The sequence below is a fragment of the Pelophylax lessonae genome, assembly GCF_965119305.1.
Source record: "Pelophylax lessonae genome assembly, chromosome: 4".
NCBI lineage: Eukaryota > Metazoa > Chordata > Amphibia > Anura > Ranidae > Pelophylax > Pelophylax lessonae.
This window is the reverse complement of record NC_138771.1, coordinates 271,536,881-271,556,376: the sequence shown is the minus strand read 5'-3', so window position 1 is coordinate 271,556,376 and position 19,496 is coordinate 271,536,881. Positions and strand designations below refer to the sequence as shown.

The window sequence follows — 19,496 nt, the reverse complement described above, 5'->3', positions numbered from 1 at the left end:
TTCTGTTGACGGCCAACAAAAATTTTATAGCATGCACACCAGATTTTGTTCGGCCAAAAAGTCGGAGTCGGTTGTCGGAAGCATCATACTAACAAGCCGACAATCGGCCGATCGGACGTTGGCCGAAAATTTACGGCCAACTATCGGTGCGTGTGTACGGGGCTTAATGCATAGAATGCATTAAGAAAAAAAAGCCTGAATTTACAACTCCTTTAAGGACACTAAGCAGGACTGGTGTAGGAGGAGGGTTATAGTCCCTAGGGGTTGGCCTTCAGTTTTATTTGTACCTAGTGTACATTTCTTCCGTAGATGCCAGTAGAACCCTAAGTTGCTTAACCACTTGAGCTCTGGTAGGTTTTACTTCCTTCATAACCAGGCGATTTTTTGCTATTCGGAACTGCGATACTTTAACTGTTGATTGCATGGCCTTGCAACGCTGTACCAAAACAAAATTTATATATATTTTTTTTCAATTTTTACACAGAGCTTTTAACTTTCTGCTATAAAAACATTAAATATATATATTAAAAAAAAAAAATCATAGTTTGGCCAAAATGTATTCTTTACTCTGCAATTTTTGGTATTTATACGCTGGAATTTTTTTTTAATACTATTAACAGTGCCGATCAGCGACTTATGGAACTGAGATAATGTGGCAGAAAATCTGACGCTGACGAGGGAGGACCTGACTAACTGCCACTTACATCACCAGTGACACTAAAACAGTGATCAGTGACAATATATAGTCACTATACTGACACTGGCAGGGAAGGGTTAACATCTAGGGTGATCAAGGGGTTAAATATGTGCCTAACAAATGTGTGTAAAGTGTGCTGCTTTTTACCAAAGGTCTGTCAGTTTCTTTGCAGGGATGATAAACTGACATATCGCTCACTTGTGTTGTTTACCAATAAATACAGAACTCTGGGCTGTGAATGTACACAGCTGATCAGCAGATCCCACCAGTAAATCATTGGCTGGGATTTGCCGACAGGCTCCTGATCTGTACAATCACAACGGGAGCAAAGCGTGGGGTGCGTGTGCACGCGCCCTATACCCAGGAGTAGGCAACAACGTACAGGTACATTACTCTGCCTACAGCAGCTGCTCGCACTGCATTGTGGGCGGTCACTAAATGGTTAATGGAAGTAGTGTCCCTCGATGGACAATAGAAAATGCTACTCAGTGTTTACATGATACATTCATACTATTTTTGCCTACCAGTATCTACAGAACTGTCAGGGCTGGGATTGTACCACTAGGAGCAGTGGCAGCTTTCTTTAGATAATAGAATATTCCACTGCTTACTTCAAAGTTGAGTTGACACCAAATACTATCAATGCAGTCTCATGTGAGCAGGCCACCGTTGCCATATTCCACTCTGCCCCTCCATAATCTGTAAATAGCAGGACTCAAATGTGTGCATGCGTTGGCTTGTAAACAGGCACACATGGACAGAAGTCTCCTTTGCAATTATGAATAACTAGAATACATATTGCCCAAAAAGTCAGCTCTGGAGCCCAAAACTGATGAACATGCTTACCTTTTTAGAGGGATATAATGAGCATATATAAATTCGAATGGGCTACAGATTACAGAAAAACAGAGGAACATAAAGTATCTCAAAGTACACCCCTCACATTTTTGTAAATATTTTATTATATCTTTTCTTGGGACAACACTGAAGAAATGAAACTTTGCTACAATGTAAAGTAGTGAGTGTACCGCTTGTATAACAGTGTAAATTTGCTGTCCCCTCATAATAACTCAACACAGCCATTAATGTCTAAACCACAGGCGACAAAAGTGAGTACACCCCAACTGACAATGTCCAAATTGGGCCCAATTACCCATTTTCCCTCCCCGGTGTCATGTGACTTGTTAGTGTTACAAGGTCTCAGGTGTGAATGGGGAACAGGTGTGTTAAATTTGGTGTTATCTCTCTCACTCTCTCATACTGGTCACAGGCAGATAACATGGCACCTCATGGCAAAGAGCTCTCTGAGGATCAGAAAAAAAGAATGGTTGCTCTACATAAAGATGGCCTAGGCAATGAGAAGATTGCCAAGACCCTGAAACTGAGCTGCAGCATGGTGGCCAAGACCATACAGCAGTTTAACAGGGCAGGTTCCTTCAGAACAGGCCTCGCACTGGTTGACCAAAGAAGTGAAGTGCACATGCTCAGCGTCATATCCAGAGGTTGTCTTTGTGAAATAGACGTATGAGTGCTGCCATTGTTGCAGTGGTTGAAGGGGTGGGGGGGTCAGCCTGTCAGTGCTCAGACTATACACCACACACTGCATCAAATTGGTCTGCATTGCTGTCGATCTAGAAAGAAGCCTCTTCTAAAGATGATGCACAAGAAAGCCCGCAGTTTGCTAAATACAAGCAGAGTAAGGACATGGATTACTGGAACCATGTCCTGTGGTCTGATGAGAACAAGATACACTTATTTGGCTCAGATGGTGGCAAGCGTGTGTGTCGGCAACCAGTTGAGGAGTACAAAGACAAGTGTGTCTTGCCTAGTCAAGCATGGTGATGGGAGTGTCATGGTCTGAGGCTGCATGAGTGTTGCCGGCACTGGGGAGCTACAGTTCATTGAGGGAGCCATGAATGCAAACATGTACTGTGACATACTGAAGCATAGCATGGCAACTTGTGAAGCTCTGGTGAACTCCATGCCTTAGAGGGTTAAGGCAGTGCTGGAAAATAATGGTCGCCACACAAAATATTGACACTTTGAGCCCAATTTGGACATTTTGTCTCAGAGGTGTATTCACTTTTGTTGCCAGCAGTTTAGACATTAAGGGCTGTGTGTTGAGTTATTTTGAGGGGACAGCAAATGTACACTGTTATACAAGCTGTACACTCACTACTTTCTGCTCCGATGCCTAACAACCTTGTCTCTAATTTCAGGCGTGTATATATATATATATATATATACGCGCATCTCCTGAGGAAGCGAGCATTGTCTCGCAAAACACATAGAGAAATTTATCATATATACAGTTACACATTGGAGTTATGTAACCTTGATTTATGTTACTATGGAAAACCATGCAACATAAGCAACAAATTTTGTACATTTTTTTACCTCGTGGTTTGTGTCTTACAAAGTCCCTTGGGCATTCTTCTTTGTATTTATACAAAATCGGGACTGAGACACGCTCATGCCAGTTCTCTGTGCAAATATTATTGGTGGAAAACACTGTGTCCTATTCTCTGGCATATGTAGAGGCATTTTTTTCAATTGCAATCATTGTACTTATGCTTCTCGTTTGTAAAGTGCAACATAGTGGGCAGAGCCTGTGTTTCAGTCTATTTACAGTTTACAAACTTCATATTTGTTATTCTTTTGGTTGTTTGTTTGCATGGAGACTATGTTGGGCCCTCTCCCCCTTGGTTCCTGGTGTGCATATTCTGGGAAGGTGAGAATCTATCAGCCAGGGAACCATTCTGTTCCAATAGCATTCACTTGGGTTTGGTTCTGTTTATTTTCCTCACTGTTCAGGTATACAGTCAGGTCCATAAATATTGGGACATGGACACAATTCTAATCTTTTTGGCTCTATATACACCACCACAATGGAGTTGAAATGAAACAGCCAAGATGTGTTTTAACTGCAAACTTTCAGCTTTAATTTGAGGGTATTCACATCCAAATCAGGTGAACAGTGTAGGAATTACAACAGTTTGTATATGTGCCTCCCACTTTTTAAAGGACCAAAAGTAAATGGGACAGATTTACAACCATAAATCAAAACTTTCACTTTTTAATACTTGGTTGCAAATCCTTTGCAGTCAATTACAGCCTGAACTCTGGTGATCCATAGACATCACCAGACACTGGGTTTCATCCCTGGTGATGCTCTGCCAGGCCTCTACTGCAACTGTCTTCAGTTCCTGCTTGTTCTTGGGGCATTTTGCCTTCAGCAAGTGAAATGCATGCTCAATTGGATTCAGGTCAGGCGATTGACATGACCGACGCATTACATTCCACTTCTTTCTCAAACTCTTTGGTTGCTTTCGCCGTATGCTTCGGCTCATTGTCCATCTGCACTGTGAAGCACCGTCCAATGAGTTCTGAAGAATTTGGCTGAATATGAGCAGATATTGCCTGAAACACTTAAGAATTCATCCTGCTGCTTTTGTCAGCAGTCACATCATCAATAAATACAAGAGAACCAGTTCCATTGGCAGCCATACATGCCTACGCCATGACACTACCACCACCATGCTTCACTGATGAGGTGGTATGCTTTGGATCATGAGCAGTTCCTTTCCTTCTCCATACTCTTCTCATCACTCTGGTACAAGTTTATCTTGGTCTCATCTGTCCATAGGATGTTGTTCCAGAACGGAGAAGGCTTTTTTAGATGTTTGGCAAATCTGGCCTTCATGTTTTTGAGGCTGAGCAATGGTTTACATCTTGTGGTGAACCCTCTGAATTCACTCTGGTGAAGTCTTCTCTTGATTGTTGACTTTGACACACATACACCTACCTCCTGGAGAGTGTTCTTGATCTGGCCAACTGTTGTGAAGGGTGTTTTCTTCACTAGGGAAAGAGTTCTTTGGTTATCCACCACAGTTGTTTTCCGTGGTCTTCCGGGTCTTTTGGTATGGCTGAGCTCACCGGTGCGTTCTCTCTTTTTAAGGCTGTTCCAAACCGTTGATTTGGCCACACCTAATGTTTTTGCTATCTCTCTGATGGGTTTGTTTTGTTTTTTTCAGCGTTATCAATGGCTTGCTTCACTGATAGTGACAGCTCTTTGGATCTCATATTAAGAGTTGACAGCAGATTCCAAATGCAAATAGCACACTTGAAATTAACTCTGGACCTTTTATCTGTTCCTTGTAAATGGGATAATGAGGGAATAACACACCTGACCATAGAACATCTGAACAGCCAATTGTCCCATTACTTTTGGTCTCTTAAAAAGTGGGAGGCACATATACAAACTGTTGTAATTCCTACACCTTTCACCTGATTTGGATGCAAATACCCTCAAATTAAAGCTTAAAGTCTGTAGTTAGAGCACATCTTGTTTGTTTCATTTCAAATCCATTGTGGTAGTGTATAGAGCCAAAAAGATTAGAATTGGGCTGATGTCCCAATATTTATGGACCTATGTTTTTTATTACGCCACGGCATTTTATCACCAATTTCTGAACATCAATATGGCAATATTACTTTCATAATGGGTTTCACAGCTTGGGATTCACTTGCTAATCGGCCATTTGCTTGCTACTTACTTCACTTTTTCTTGATAATGGACACTTGTCTCCTTTTTTTTTTATTAAATTCACTTACTGTTTTTTCATTATATTTCTTTATATGTTATCTACCCTAAGGTAAACACCTAGTGAGATCTACATATCTATTGCAGCCATGCACAATCCCTTTTGGAAAAAATGGATTTTTGTAAAATCTTACCGTAAAATCCTTTTCTCTTAGCTCATTGACAGACGTAGTCCTCGGTGATACAGCACCTTCGGGTTATGTTGCCTCCACAGGAGCAGGACTAGACAGGAAATAAAAATGCTCTGGCCACACCCCAGGGGCAGTCCCCGAGGGTATATCCTCTCTCTCTCTCCGCCACAGCAAATCAGTTATGTCACAAAAGCAGTGCTTAGAGAATTTAACCCAACCCAACTCAAAAACAGAGGGGCGGGGACTACGTCTGTCAATGAGCTAAGAGAAAAGGATTTTACGGTAAGATTTTACAAAAATCCATTTTTCTCTATCGCTCATTGACAGACGTAGTCCTCGGTGATACAGCACCTTCGGGAAGTCCCAGAGCAGTATCACAAATGAGGGGTGGGAAAATGGAAATCAAATCCCAATCTAGAAGGCCCAACCGGTGCCAACTAGAAGTTTACAATGCTCATCCTTAATGATGAGACTCAACAAAAATAAATTTTTCAAACAGAAAAAAACCCTCGAGGTAGACCACCGGTCTCCTCAAATTGCGGCCTGCAAAACCTTGCGGCCAAATGAGGCATCCGCCGATGCCATCACATCAATTTTATAAAATTTTGTAAAGGTATGTACCGACGACCAGGTGGCCGCCTTACATACCTGGACCACTGACGCCTGATGGCGAAAGGCCCAGGAAGTACTGAGCGCTCGAGTGGAGTGCGCCCTAACAGGGAACGGAGGACTGACCCTTAATAGAATAAGCCTGTACCACCGTCTGTCTAATCCATTTGGCAATAGTCGCGGCAGATGCAGGCAACCCCTTTCTGGGGCCATCCGTGATCACAAAAAGTGAATCCGTCTTACGGAATGATTCCGTAGCTTTCAGGTATACCCTGATTGCCCGAACCACATCCAAGGAATGCAACGCATGTTCCCGATGATGATTGGGCTGAGGACACAAGGAAGGTAGTACAATATCTTCATTCAGATGAAAATCTGAAACCACCTTAGGAAGAAAGGATGGCTTAGGATGAAGTACTACCTTATCCCTATGAATCACTAGGTATGGGGACTGGCATGATAATGCAGCCAGTTCTGACACCCTGCGAGCAGAAGTGATAGCCACCAAGAAGGCCACCAAGAAGGCCACCTTCTGGGATAAAGTAAGCAAGGGAATCTCCCTGATGTTTTCAAAGGGAGGTTTCTGTAGAACCGACAAAACTAAATTAAGATCCCAGGGCGGTAAGGGCACGCGGACTGGTGGAGCCAGGTGCCGCACCCCCTGGATGAAATTCCACACCAAGGACTTGGTAGCTAAAGGTTTCTGAAAGAAGATTGCTAATGCTGAAACTTGACCCTTGATGGTGCTCAAGGCTAGTTTCTGCTCAACCCCTTTTTGCAAAAAAGCCAATATTCGAGTCACCGAATAGGTACGTGGAGGAAATCCTAAAGATTCGCACCACGCAATACAAGTCTTCCATGTGTGATAATAGACCTTGCTGGAAGTCGCTTTCCTTGCTTTAATAAGGGTAGGAATGACTGAAGCTGACAACCCTCTGTCCTTCAGTACTTGGGTCTCAATGGCCAGGCCATTAAAACCAGCGACTGTAAAGCACGATGGTAAATTGGTCCTTGAGACCACAGACATTCCCTGAGACGAAGTTCCCACGGAACGTCTGCGACTAGCATGTCCAAGTCGGCCAGGCCGGCTTGACGAGGCCAGCCTAGAATTTCTAGGACCACTGGCGCTGACTGGATCTGAACCAGGCGTCCCTAGAGCTATCTGGCCCCGACCATCCGAGAAAGTCTGGTCGTTTTCTGTTCCCACACATTTATCAGATACCCGATTCCTATCAGGAAGGGTGATCTTTTCTGGTTGAACCTCAGGGACCGAAGTCACCCGGCTAGAGGCTTCTTGGTCTGTCTAGTCAACCAGATCCAATTCCTGTGGGGAATAGAGACTAATCTTAGGAAAAGGTAAAGGAAAAGATCTATTCAGGGAACGGTGACTACCGCTCCCTGTAGTACTTAAATGTTGGAAGGGAAGAATCGCACCGGTAGTAGTAGTCGATGCTCGATCTAATGTCCTGAATACCGATGAAAACGTCCCCCCACCCTCAACCCGGGTGGGGGCGCACCTTCAGGCTGTGTAATCCTTTGCTTCGGGTTTGGCTGAGTCGGTCCTCTGTTTGTCCGACCAGCCTTTCTTAAACCCTCCTGGAGGAGTCTTGCCTTTCCCGCTTGTTCCAGCCGGGCGTACGAACCCTTTATGGGCGGTAAAGAAAGGTCCTCGCTTGTTGCGAGGTCCCTTAGCTTTAGCAGCCTGTGGCAAGAAAGTGCTCTTGCCCCCAGTGGCATCCTTAATAATTTCATCTAGGGTGGCCCCAAATAGACGATTCCCCTGAAAGGGGAGATTCGTCGAGGTCTTTTTGGAACCTAGGTCAGCTGACCAGCATTTTAACCACAGCACACGTCTGAGGATTACCACTGACATAGATGCATGCCCTAATAGGGGGGTAGCATCCAAGACTGCGTCACAGACAAACTGTAGCCCTTGTAAAATCTGTTCCATCAAATCAGATGTTCCCTGGGGGATATATTTTCCCCTTAGGTCTTGGCGTACCAATCTCGCCCATTCCGTTAGTGTCTGGGAAACAAGACCAATAACAATTACTGGTCTAAATGCTGACCCTATCAGGGAGAAGATAGTGCGGGACTCTGCTTCCATCTTTCGATCCACCGGATCCTTAAAGGACGAAGTGTCCTCCACTGGGATAACCGTGGCTTTATTCAGCCTGGAAATAGGTGGATCCACCACTGGTGGTACCGTCCATTTCTTAATGAAGGATTCCTCAAATGGATAGCATCTAGCAATACGCTTGGAAATCGTAAAGGTACGTTTAGAATGCTCCCATTCTCCTTTAATTTTATTACCAAAACACTTGGGTACAGGAAAAACCTTCACCGTTTTGATGGGCTTGTTAGTACCAAAGGGAATCTCTGTTTCAGTTGCCTCTGCCGGTAAAACCTCAAGTCTTAAGGTTTCCCGCACTGCCACAACTAGTGCGTCCACCAATGCTTCTTCCTGAATTATAGCGGGAGAAGGAACGTCCTCCTCACTGTCTGAGGGAGCTTTACCTGAGGCAACAGCCCTTGCAGAGGGACCTGCAGCTGCAGTGACCATCTCTGAATCTGAGTCAGAGGTGTCAGATAATATAGGGGTAGGCGGGGGTCGCTTCCTTGACCCCCGTCCCTGACAGGCTGCCTCCACCCGAGCCACCAAAGACTCCAAAACTGCTGTAAATGCATCCATACTCTGTGCACCGGCGGGTCCCGTGGCCCCCTCGAGGGAAACAGGTGGGGGAATTTGTGTGGCAGGGTCCATGATTATTCCAGTAACTTCCCGGATAATACAATTCAATTAAATAAAAAACTTTTTTTTTTTTTCCAGACCCCCAACGCCACAAAAGTCCCTTAGTGTTACCTGCTAGGGATCCCTATCGATCGAGAGAGAGAGAGAGAGATAGACCCCCAGGCTCACCACTTGATGCTCAGAGTTTAACTGCAACAGGTTACAGCGCTGTCTTCACAAACAGGAAGTCTTTTGGCTGGCTGCCCAGGAAGAAAGGAGGCGGCTCCGCCCCTCTGCACGCCTTCCGGCGCCTCCCCTAGCTCCACGAGGTGTTTGGATCACCTCAAACATGGCCGCCCCCATGCTGGAGACACGAGGCTACGCCAAAATGGCGGCTCGTGCGATCCAGCAAAAAAAATGGCGGCGGCCTGTACCGAATAGCGGCGTGCTGCAGAGCACACAACACCTTCTCTGCATGGGGATTTGGCGTGGTTGGCGGTACCGGCCCTGGCGGACCGCATGGCCGTTCGGAAGGCCTGCTATTGCTGGAGATTTGACTAGGAAGGCAGTCTACATGTCCTTGGCTTCTGACTGGTAGGTACTTTATTATTATCACAGTAAGATTCCCATACTGCCACTGATTACAATCTTTTTAACATGTATACAATTAGATTGTTAGCTCCCAAACCAAGCCTCCTGGCTTTTTGCACATAAAATCACACTCAAAGTAGGGGGATCTGTGCCATGTTATAGGATAGAGGGGGACTCTATCTTACCATACAGAGAGGGGCCCGCGTTCACCACAAGACCCGTCAGGGGAAAAAGGGGGAACATACTACTCACCATACCGGAACCAGGCGGGCACCAACTCCTGACAGTACCCCTCTCCACCGGGGCGGGAGGGCTGTCGACCAATACGGACGCCGTGACTCATGGTCCTTGGCGTTTCAGCGAGACGTTTAACTCGCGGGGTCAGTCCCCCAGTGGGACTATGTCGCGGCCGACCCAGCGCGGAGCTATGGCCTGCACGCGCTCGTAGGCTGAACTGGGGTGACCACCGGATCTCAACATACAGCCCGTCGCCCAGTTCAGCTTTCTTGCTTGAAGATCTCACAGGAACACTGGAGAAAAAAGCGGTCTAAAAAATCTTTTTAAGAAAAAAATCTTGCCAGGACCGAAGATCCCAGCAAGGTATCTAGGTCCTTACTCCTGACTAGACAGAAAAAAACTGATTTGCTGTGGCGGAGAGAGAGAGGATATACCCTCGGGGACTGCCCCTGGGGTGTGGCCAGAGCATTTTTATTTCCTGTCTAGTCCTGCTCCTGTGGAGGCAACATAACCCGAAGGTGCTGCATCACCGAGGACTACGTCTGTCAATGAGCGATAGAGAAATGCCTTTTCTTTTTTATACGGTCTATACTTTATACTTTCACCATCGGCTACTTCTGCGTTCATACTGGGCTGTTTTTTGCACTATTACACATGTGGTATGATGTTTAGGAGCTTGCTATTTGCAACTGGGACAAATGGCCCCCTCATTGAGCTTTACTGTTTTCCAACTTTCTGTATTTGTACATCCCTGACCATCTGAACACCTTCTTGGATGTTTGCCTGTCTGGCTGGCCCCCTCCCCTCCACAGCCTCCAGGGAGAACTACATGGACCGTTTGGGGATCCTTTTCGGTTTTCCTTCATCTTCATTGTCAATGGGGGGAGTCTTCTGGGAACCATGAATATATTTGACTGTTTACCCTGGGTTGCAAGTTCGTTTGGAATTTTATACACAATTGTAAGTTTTGTTTTTCCCTCTCCCCTTCTACTCTGATGCCCAACAACCTTGTTTCTAATTTCAGGCATCTATATATGTATCTCCTGAGGAAGCAAGCATTGTCTCGTAAAACACGTAGAGAAATATATACATTTACACCTTGGATTGTCAGTCATGCCTTGGATTTATGCAACTATGGAAACCCATGCATATATGTATGTACCTATGTTATGTTTGTATATTTTGTACCTTGTGGTTTGTGTCTCACAAAGTCCCTTGGGCATTCTTCTTTGTATTTATACATATCGGGACTGAGACACACTCATTCCCCTCACATGCCAGTTCTCTATGCCACTCACTATTTTACATTGTAGCAAAGTGTAATTTCTTCTTTAATGAAAAGATACAATAAAATATTTACAAAAATGTGAGGAGTGTTCTCACTTTTGTGAGATGCTGTAGGTTGCAGTGAAGCGTTACTTTAATCCTAAGCTAGACACGGTAGGAATGTGAATACAGTAATAAGGAAAAGTAAAAAAACAAAAAAGGATGTAGATGCTTAACATAAAACCATAACAAAATGCAGTGAAGATTAGAGGACATTTCTCACAACAGCCATCCCTAAATAAAATGGTGAAGACAACACCAGCAGAATCTTTTCGGTTTTGACTACATAAAATTTATTGTTTTTTCTTTTATAAAAATTTTGTAGAATGAGCTCTCATATTTAAATTTAGACATCCCAAGAAGCAATGTGTTTTATCCTCTCCATCTCTTGTGTGTGATAAATACTGCTTAGGTTAGAATTCCAGCTTTAATTGGCTTTAAGCCCAGTTCATGAAGCGATAAGTAATTTCTAGATTGTTTCCGTGCATAAGTTGACATTTTAAAGAAAGGGACTTTAAAACCATTCTAACAAATTTTCATGACTATCTACAAAATTCACTGCATCTTTTTCTTTTATTTATATCGCAAAGCATCAGGAGATTCAAAAATTTAAGATTAACAGCTACAATTCATTAAAATAAAAAAGTATATACAGAGCCTCCTGACTGCCGATTTTTACATTTCTGTTTTTAAATTCCAAAATAAAAATCCAATTGAATATATTAATCTAATTGGTGCACATAACACAAGCTTGTTACATGGCAGAAAATGAAGATGACGGAGTCAACGCCTTGTCACTGGAGAAATTTTCCACCACAAGTAGCACGTAACCAGTAGGATTGGTCTACAGCTCATTACAAGATGAATTTTGTTTTGAATGACAATATGTGACATCCATATAGAACGCCAGTTTAAAGGCATGTACAAAATTAGCAATCTACATAAATTAATAACTGGAGGTCCTGAGTATCAGGTGCATGAAAATTCCAGTATATTCCTCAGGGCTTGGCCCTTTGAAAGAAGACCTGGGAAAACAGAAAAAAAAAGGATTAGTATGTTTGTCTAATGTGCCAAACTGTCAAAAGGTTTTGAAAAACACATTACATACCTTTAGGTAATTCTTAAATACTTTAGCATCTGGTTGCTGAAGAGCTTGACAAAACTCCTGTAAAATCAGATCACAATGTATTTCAGCAAAAAGAAAAAAAAAAACTTCTTAAAAATAAAATTCTAAAAAAGTAAGCATCAGAAAGTAATGGAAATAAGGCATTCAGAACAGCTTTGGACACCACTAAGGGCATATATTTTGTTAAAGTTTGCCTGCATTTATAAAGAAATTAAACTAAGCAGAATCAAAAGCTTACATCTATGTTAGTAGGTTGTGGTTTAGCAAAATGAAGCTTGCTGTTTTTTTTTTTTTTCACCATTTTCAGAAAACAAATTGTCAAATTACTTGGCATGCACAGAACAAGCTACCAGACAAATAACCTCACTTGCCAGAAAAAAATGCAATATTAACCTAATCCTGAATAGACCGTAAATGGTATGTAAACTCAAAGAATTAACTTTTTACTTGTTCCCTTTAGGTCAGTCTAAACCAAAGTTTTAGTATTTTTGGGTTTTTAGCCTGCATAAGATGTGCATTGATCTTGTAGTTTTATGGTGAAATTTGCTGCCCTGTACAGACAGCCTACAGTAGACTAATTATTCACATTCTGGTGTCAGAAGTCCTTTTGTGTCCAAACATGAGGCAAGCAACATTGCACTTCACATGTTTATGCATGGCCTTTGTCTGTAGTCTAACGACAGGCACTTTCTGTGAAGAAACTATATATCCCACAATCCCTGGGTATCGCAGTCTAACACTGGTGCAAGTGAGAGCTAAACAATAATTAGGGTTGGGCCTCTGACACAAATAGGCAGAGCAATTAACAAAGGTCACCATGCTGGAAGAGATGTGTTTTCATCACATTAGCACTCACATTTGTGATGCATCACTCTGTACATAGCGCTCTCCTGAACCCTGCCTTCTGTACGTAGTGCAATCCTGAACCTCGCACTCTGAATGCAATGTACTCCTAAACACTGCACTCTGCACGTAGTGCACTCTGTACGGAGCACAATCCGGAACCCTGCACTTTGTACATAGCACAATCCTGAACCTTGCACTCTGTATTCAGTGCACTCCTGAATCTGCACTCTGAATGCAACGTACTCCTGGGCTCTGCATATAGCATACTCCTGAACCCTGCACTCTGTATATAGCACAATTCTGAACCCTGTACACTGCACACTATATACAAAGCACACTCCTGAACTCTGCACTCTGTGCTTAGTGCACTCCTCAACTCTGTACAAAGCACACTCACACTCCTCAACTCTGCACTCTGTAGGTAGTGCACTCCTCAACCCTGCAATCTGTACATAGCGCACCGCTGAATTCTGCACTTTGTACGTAGCACATTCCTCAACTCTGCACTGTTCACAATGCACTGCTCAAACTTGCACTTTATGTGTAATACATTTCTCAACTCTGCATTCTGTACATAACGCCCCCTAAACTCTGCACTTTGTGCATAATAGGCTGCTAAACCCTGTACTCTGTATGTATCACACTTCCCTCTTTCCCTCTTTCTCTCCTTCCCTCTTTCTTTCACCCCTCCTTCTCTCACTCCCTGAATGAATTACAAGGCTGTAGAGAACAGTGCGCCATTGCAAACTTATATTCTGAGGTTTTAATATTATTATTTTAATATAGTCAGTCGTGAACTTAAGTGGGCCGGTCTAAGGCATGAAACTCCAGGGCTGAAAATTAGTCCCACTCCGGCCCTGCTTGCAGTCACCGCTGTAATTCATCCCAAAGGTGTTCTATCCGGTTGAGGTCAGGACTCTGTGCAGGCCAGTCAAGTTCCTCCACCCCAAACTCGTCCATCCATGTCTTTATGGACCTTGCTTTGTGCACTGGTCCAAATCATTTATTCTGCATGGGAGGGACTAGTTCATTATTAATCAGCTGAGGCACTTTGTGCTCTGAGAAAAGCTGCTGTGTCTTCATCTGTTTAGACAGGATTTCTCCTTGGGGATTATCGCACCCAAAAAAAAACAAACTTACATTTCTAACGAAAGGGGTGCCTTAAATCTGACTTATCTTAGTGTAGACTTCTGGGAAAATCAGTGAACCAATTACACAAGCAGGAACCTACATTTTTGGAGGCATTCTGTACACCAGCTGGCGACAGAATGCCTTCAAGTTGTCACGATGCATTGAATCAAACAGAAGACTACAGGGCAGCAGACTAAAGAAAAGGTAACATTTTAAAAAACATAACATGTCTTGTGTAGCACTTTTAAACTCTTAAAAAAAGTAGCAAAAACAAAAGTAAGTGAAGTTACCCTTTAACGCAATGCACATAACACTGCATGAGACTGCACAGGTGTGAAACGAAAATTAGTCTTCAGTTCATAGCAGGTCATTATTGCCCTGTGTGATTCTCCACAAGCCATAGGACTTTTTTTGCAGCTTATGGGAATTGTTACACGGCACATCAATGCAAGCAGCAACGATAAAGAATTGTGAGCACAGTGTAGAGCCAACAATGGGGTGTTTTAACAAGCAAATGCATCTATTGGTATAATTTAACCTTTGTATTTTTACTTATATTTTATAGTTTTACGTTTTTTTTTGGTTTACCTGGATGATTTCTGGTGCCACTTGCAAAGACGGTAGATACTCTTGCTGTAGATACTGAATGCATTCCGGTCCCTATAGAAATAGATAAAAAGTAATAACAGTAAACAGTACAGCTACTGTAGAAGTAATTTTATCTTCTGATATGTGCATAGCATGATGTTGTGGAGCCTTTTTAGAACAGAAGTATTCATATAAAGCATTCAAATCACATGTAAAAGTAGGAAGATTATTCCTAATTTTAGAACAGTTGGGTAAGTCATACACATCACTCCTTTACACCCCAATGTACATCCAGAAAAGCAAATACTAAGTATTTTAAAGCCAGCAGGTCAACCAAACAGCCAGTCCCACTAGCAGTTGTTTGGCTGTTATGTTGACCCTGTAGTTGAGCAGGCCCAAAACAAGTATTAAGGTAATAAAAAGCATGGGGGGGGGGTGTATGGGATTTTTGACTTACTGTAAAATTAATTTCTCTGATGTTCATTGACAGACAGCTCCTGATTATCTTAACCGTTGGGTTATACTGCCCCCTACAGGAGTAGGACACTAGGCAGATAAAGGCCGGCTACGCCTATGGGCAGTCCCATGGGGTATACTCCCTCTCTCTGCTATAAGTACTTAGTTTTGTTACAAGCAGTGTCCGAAGAATTACAACCCCACAGAGGGGTAGGTGCTATGTCCGTCAATGAACATCAGAGAAATGGATTTTACACTAAGTCAGAAATACCATTTTCTCTTTCGTTCATTGACGGAGACAGTTCCTGATCTTCTTAACCATTGGGACGTCCCATAGCAGTGTTAAAAATGAGGGGTGGGAACGAAAAAGAAATTCCCAAGGCTAAACTATAGCCATTCAGGTAAACCAGAGTTCAACCAAAACTGGAGCCCATCTGGGCTGGGACACAGGGAAGGCAACACAATGTCCTCATTCCAATGAAAATCAGAGACAACCTTTGGAAGGAGTGACAATGACAGACAGGGACGAAGAACCACCAAGTAAGGTGAATGACAGGATAAGGTCGCCAATTATGACACCCTGCGCGCAGAGGTGATAACCACCAAGGGGGCCACCTTCTGGGACAGCGTAAGCAGAAGAATCTTCCGAAGATTCTCAAAGGAGGCTTCTGGAGGACTGATCACTAAATTGAGGTCCTAAGACGGCAACAGAGACCGCACTGGAGGGACCAAATGCTTAACTACCTGATGAAAGGTACGCACGAGGGAGAATGTGGCCAAAGCCTGTTGAAAGAAGGCCGACACCAGACCCTTGATAGTACTCAAGGGCAGTTTCGGATCAACCCCCCTTTGAAGGAAGGTCAAGATCCAAGCCACCGAGAAGGAGCGAGGATGAACCCCAAAAGACTCACACCACGATAGTAGATCTTCCAAGCTTTTAACAGCGTTGGAATCAGACTCAGGCAAACATCCATCCATCAGCACCTGGCGTTCAACAACCAGACAATCACAGCCTGCGACTGTAAAGCCGGATGGAAGAATGGCCCTTTGGACAGCAGATCCTCCCTGAGAAGAAGCTTCTAAGGAACGTCAGTGACCAGCAGCACCAGATCGGGGTACCAAGCCCAGCGAGGCCAGTCTGGAGCCACTAAGATGACCGGAATCCCTCCTGCCACGATCCTGCATAGAAGTCTTGGCAGAAGCTGGAGAGGAGGGAAGGCATAAAATCAGACGATACTGACCCCACAGGGCCACCAACACGTCTGTGGTGTGCCCCAGAGGATCCCGTGACCGAGCCACAAACCTCTGCACCTCTGTTGAGCCGAGACGCCAACAAACCTAAATCGGGATGCTACAGAGACACAAATGATGAAACACCTCGGGATGAAGGGACCGCTGCCCTTGGTCCAATGCCTGCCGACTGAGGTAATCCGCTTGCCAGTTTTTTTTTATCAGAGGAATGTGTACAGCGGAGTGGGCAGGAACAAACAGTTTTGCCCACCTTAGAATGCTGGCTCCTCCAGAGCCGCCAGGACACTTTGTGCCCCCCCCCCCCCCGGTGATTGACATAAGCCACAGCCGTGGCACTGTCCGATTGAATGCGCACTGGACATCCCTAAAGATGATCCGTCCAATGGTCCAGGCACAGTCTGACTGCTTGGACTTCCAAAATATTGATCGGTAGTCTGGACTCTTCCAGTGTCCAGAGCCCCTGAGCAGAAATTCTGCCAAGGACACCTCCCTAGCCAGATAGGCTGGCAACCATGGTGACCACTGTCCAATACAAGGGGAGGTCCAGAGACTGCGGAGTCTTGTCTCATTTGCCCAGAATCTTCCTTTGCAGGGACCTCGTATAGAGCTGTGCAACGGAAACACCTTCGAAGGTAGACACCATCCGGCCCAGCACCCGCATGCTGAGGGATGACCCTCTACTGGACAGCAAAAGATGAATTTCAGCCTGAAATTTCTGGAGTTTGCCCAGAGGAAGGAGCACTCTGGCTAAGAGTCAGACCCAGATAGTCCAGCTTTGTGGACGTAACCAGAGCAGACTTCTGAAAATTCAGAATCAAGCCAAACTCCCTCAGAGTTCGTATGGTGATTTCCAGGTCGTCCACCAGAGCAGTGGGAGACTCCGCTAGCAGAAGGAGATCTTCCAAGTAGCCCAGTACCACGATGCCCCGTTGGCGTAACAATGCCAGCACCGGGCCTAACACTTTTGTGAAGACCCTAGGGGCAGAGGCGAGATCAAAGGGTAACGCCACAAACTGATAATGATCCTCTCCCACAGCAAAGCGGAGGAAGCGCTGGTGGTCAGCACATATTGGAATGTGAAGGTAAGCAACCTTGATGTCGATCGAGGCAAATATAATCCCCCTGAAGCAGGGATGCCACCACCGTGCGAATGGACTAAATTCTAAATTTTTGCAACCGCACAAAGCAGTTCATTGCATCCAATCCTGGACCTCAAGGCACCATGCCTTCCTTCCTGGGAACTGTAAACAGGTTTGAGTAAAAACCCTGAAAATATTACAATGTCAGAACCGGGACAATCACCCCTTGAAGTAACAGGTCTTGTACCACCCAAAACAGATCCTGTAAGCGACCCAGGGACAGGCGCAAATTGGAAGGAAAGAAAATTGCAGCGGGGGTAAGAGCAAAACTCGATCTTGTAGCTGGACCATATGACTTCGTGGACCCACTTGTCTTGTACCAGAGAAGTCCACGGGTCCTGAAACCAGCGAAGACATCCCAAAAAATGGGCCGAGAAGGATGGCCCACCTCTACGACGAGGGTCCTTGCCCTTAGTAGCCTGTGGAAGAAAGGCACTCTTCCCCAGTGAGACCCTTAATGATGTCATTAAGGCCCCCCCTCCACAGCCCCAAACAGGCGATCTCCTTGAAAAAGAATATCAATCGTGGCCTTGTTGGAAGTTTGGCTTGCAGACCAGCATTTGAGCCAAAAAATACGCAGAAGAACCACTGCTGAAACAGAGCCTAGCGACTAGGGGAGCTGCATCCAAAGAGTCATCACAGATAAACTGCAGCCCCTGGACCAACTGATCCGCCAGCTAAGCTAAGGCAGGGGGGAGCTACTCTCCCTCCAGGTCACGGCGTAAAAAACTTAACCCACTAGGTCAGACTTTAACACCAGTGCAATGGTAAATACCGGCCTCAGTGCAGAACCAGCCAGGGTGTACATATTATGGGTCACAGCCTCCGGCTTTCTGTTAGCCGGGTCCTTAAAGGCCAGGGACTTTTCAACGGGAATCCTGGTTGCTTTGTTCAATCTGGAGACCGGAGGGTCCACCACCAGTGGCACAGTCCACTTTTTAAGAAGGGACTCTTCATAGGGGTACCACATAGAAATTAGCTTAGGGACCACAAGGGGATGTTTTGGCCATTCCCACCCTTTAGCAACAATTCTGTCAAAATAGGCAGGGAAAGGAAAAATTGATTTTTGTAAAATCTTACCGTACAATGCTTTTCTCTTAAGCTCATTGACAGACGTAGTCCTCCTTGATTAATATCAACTCGGGTTATACTGCCCTCTACAGGAGTAGGACTAGACAGGAAAGAAAACGTTCCGGCCACACCCTAGGGGCAGTCCCAGAGGGTATATCCTCTCTCTCTAAAGAATTTAACCCAACCCAACTCAAAACAGAGGGGCGGGTACTACGTCTGTCAATGAGCTAAGAGAAAAGGATTTTACGGTAAGATTTTACAAAAATCCATTTTTCTCTGTCGCTCATTGACAGACGTAGTCCTCCTTGATTAATATCAACTCGGGACGTCCCAAAGCAGTGCCACAAATGAGGGGTGGGAAAATGGAAATCAAAATCCAATCTAGAAGGCCCAACCGGTGCCAACTAGAAGTTTTAAAGGCTCATCAATCACACGATGAGACTCAACTGAAATTCCAACGGAAAAAAACCCTCGAGGTAGACCACCGGTCTCCTCAAATTGCGGCCTGCAAAACCTTGCGGCCAAATGAGGCATCCGCCGATGCCATCACATCAACTTTATAAAATTTTGTAAAGGTATGCACCGACGACCAGGTAGCCGCCTTGCACACCTGGACCACTGACGCCTGATGGCGGTAGGCCCAGGAAGTACTGAGCGCTCGAGTGGAGTGCGCCTTAACAGGGAACGGAGGATTCCGACCCCTAATAGAATAAGCCTGTACCACCGTCTGTCTGATCCATCTGGAGATAGTCGCGGCAGATGCAGGCAACCCCTTTCTGGGGCCATCCGTGATCACAAAAAGTGAATCCGTTTTACGGAACGATTCCGTAGTCTTCAGGTATACCCTGATTGCCCGAACCACATCCAAGGAATGCAACGCATATTCCCGAGGATGATTGGGCTTAGGACACAAGGAAGGTAGCACAATATCTTCATTCAGATGAAAATCTGAAACCACCTTAG

The 19,496-nt window shown here is 44.7% G+C and overlaps 1 protein-coding gene across 1 annotated transcript in view; it reads right to left on the bottom strand.

Annotated features, from left to right (window-relative positions):
* Positions 1–11,194: 11,194 nt before the first annotated feature.
* The window catches only part of XPOT (exportin for tRNA), a 153,321-nt gene continuing 145,019 nt past the window's right edge, over positions 11,195–19,496 (bottom strand). The window contains exons 23-25 of the mRNA XM_082253111.1: positions 14,617–14,688; positions 12,034–12,090; positions 11,195–11,950 (exon numbers count right to left, since the gene is read on the bottom strand). Coding sequence (XP_082109237.1) covers positions 11,924–11,950; positions 12,034–12,090; positions 14,617–14,688 — 156 coding nt within the window. The 3' untranslated portion in view covers positions 11,195–11,923. The remainder of the gene's footprint in view (positions 11,951–12,033; positions 12,091–14,616; positions 14,689–19,496) is intronic.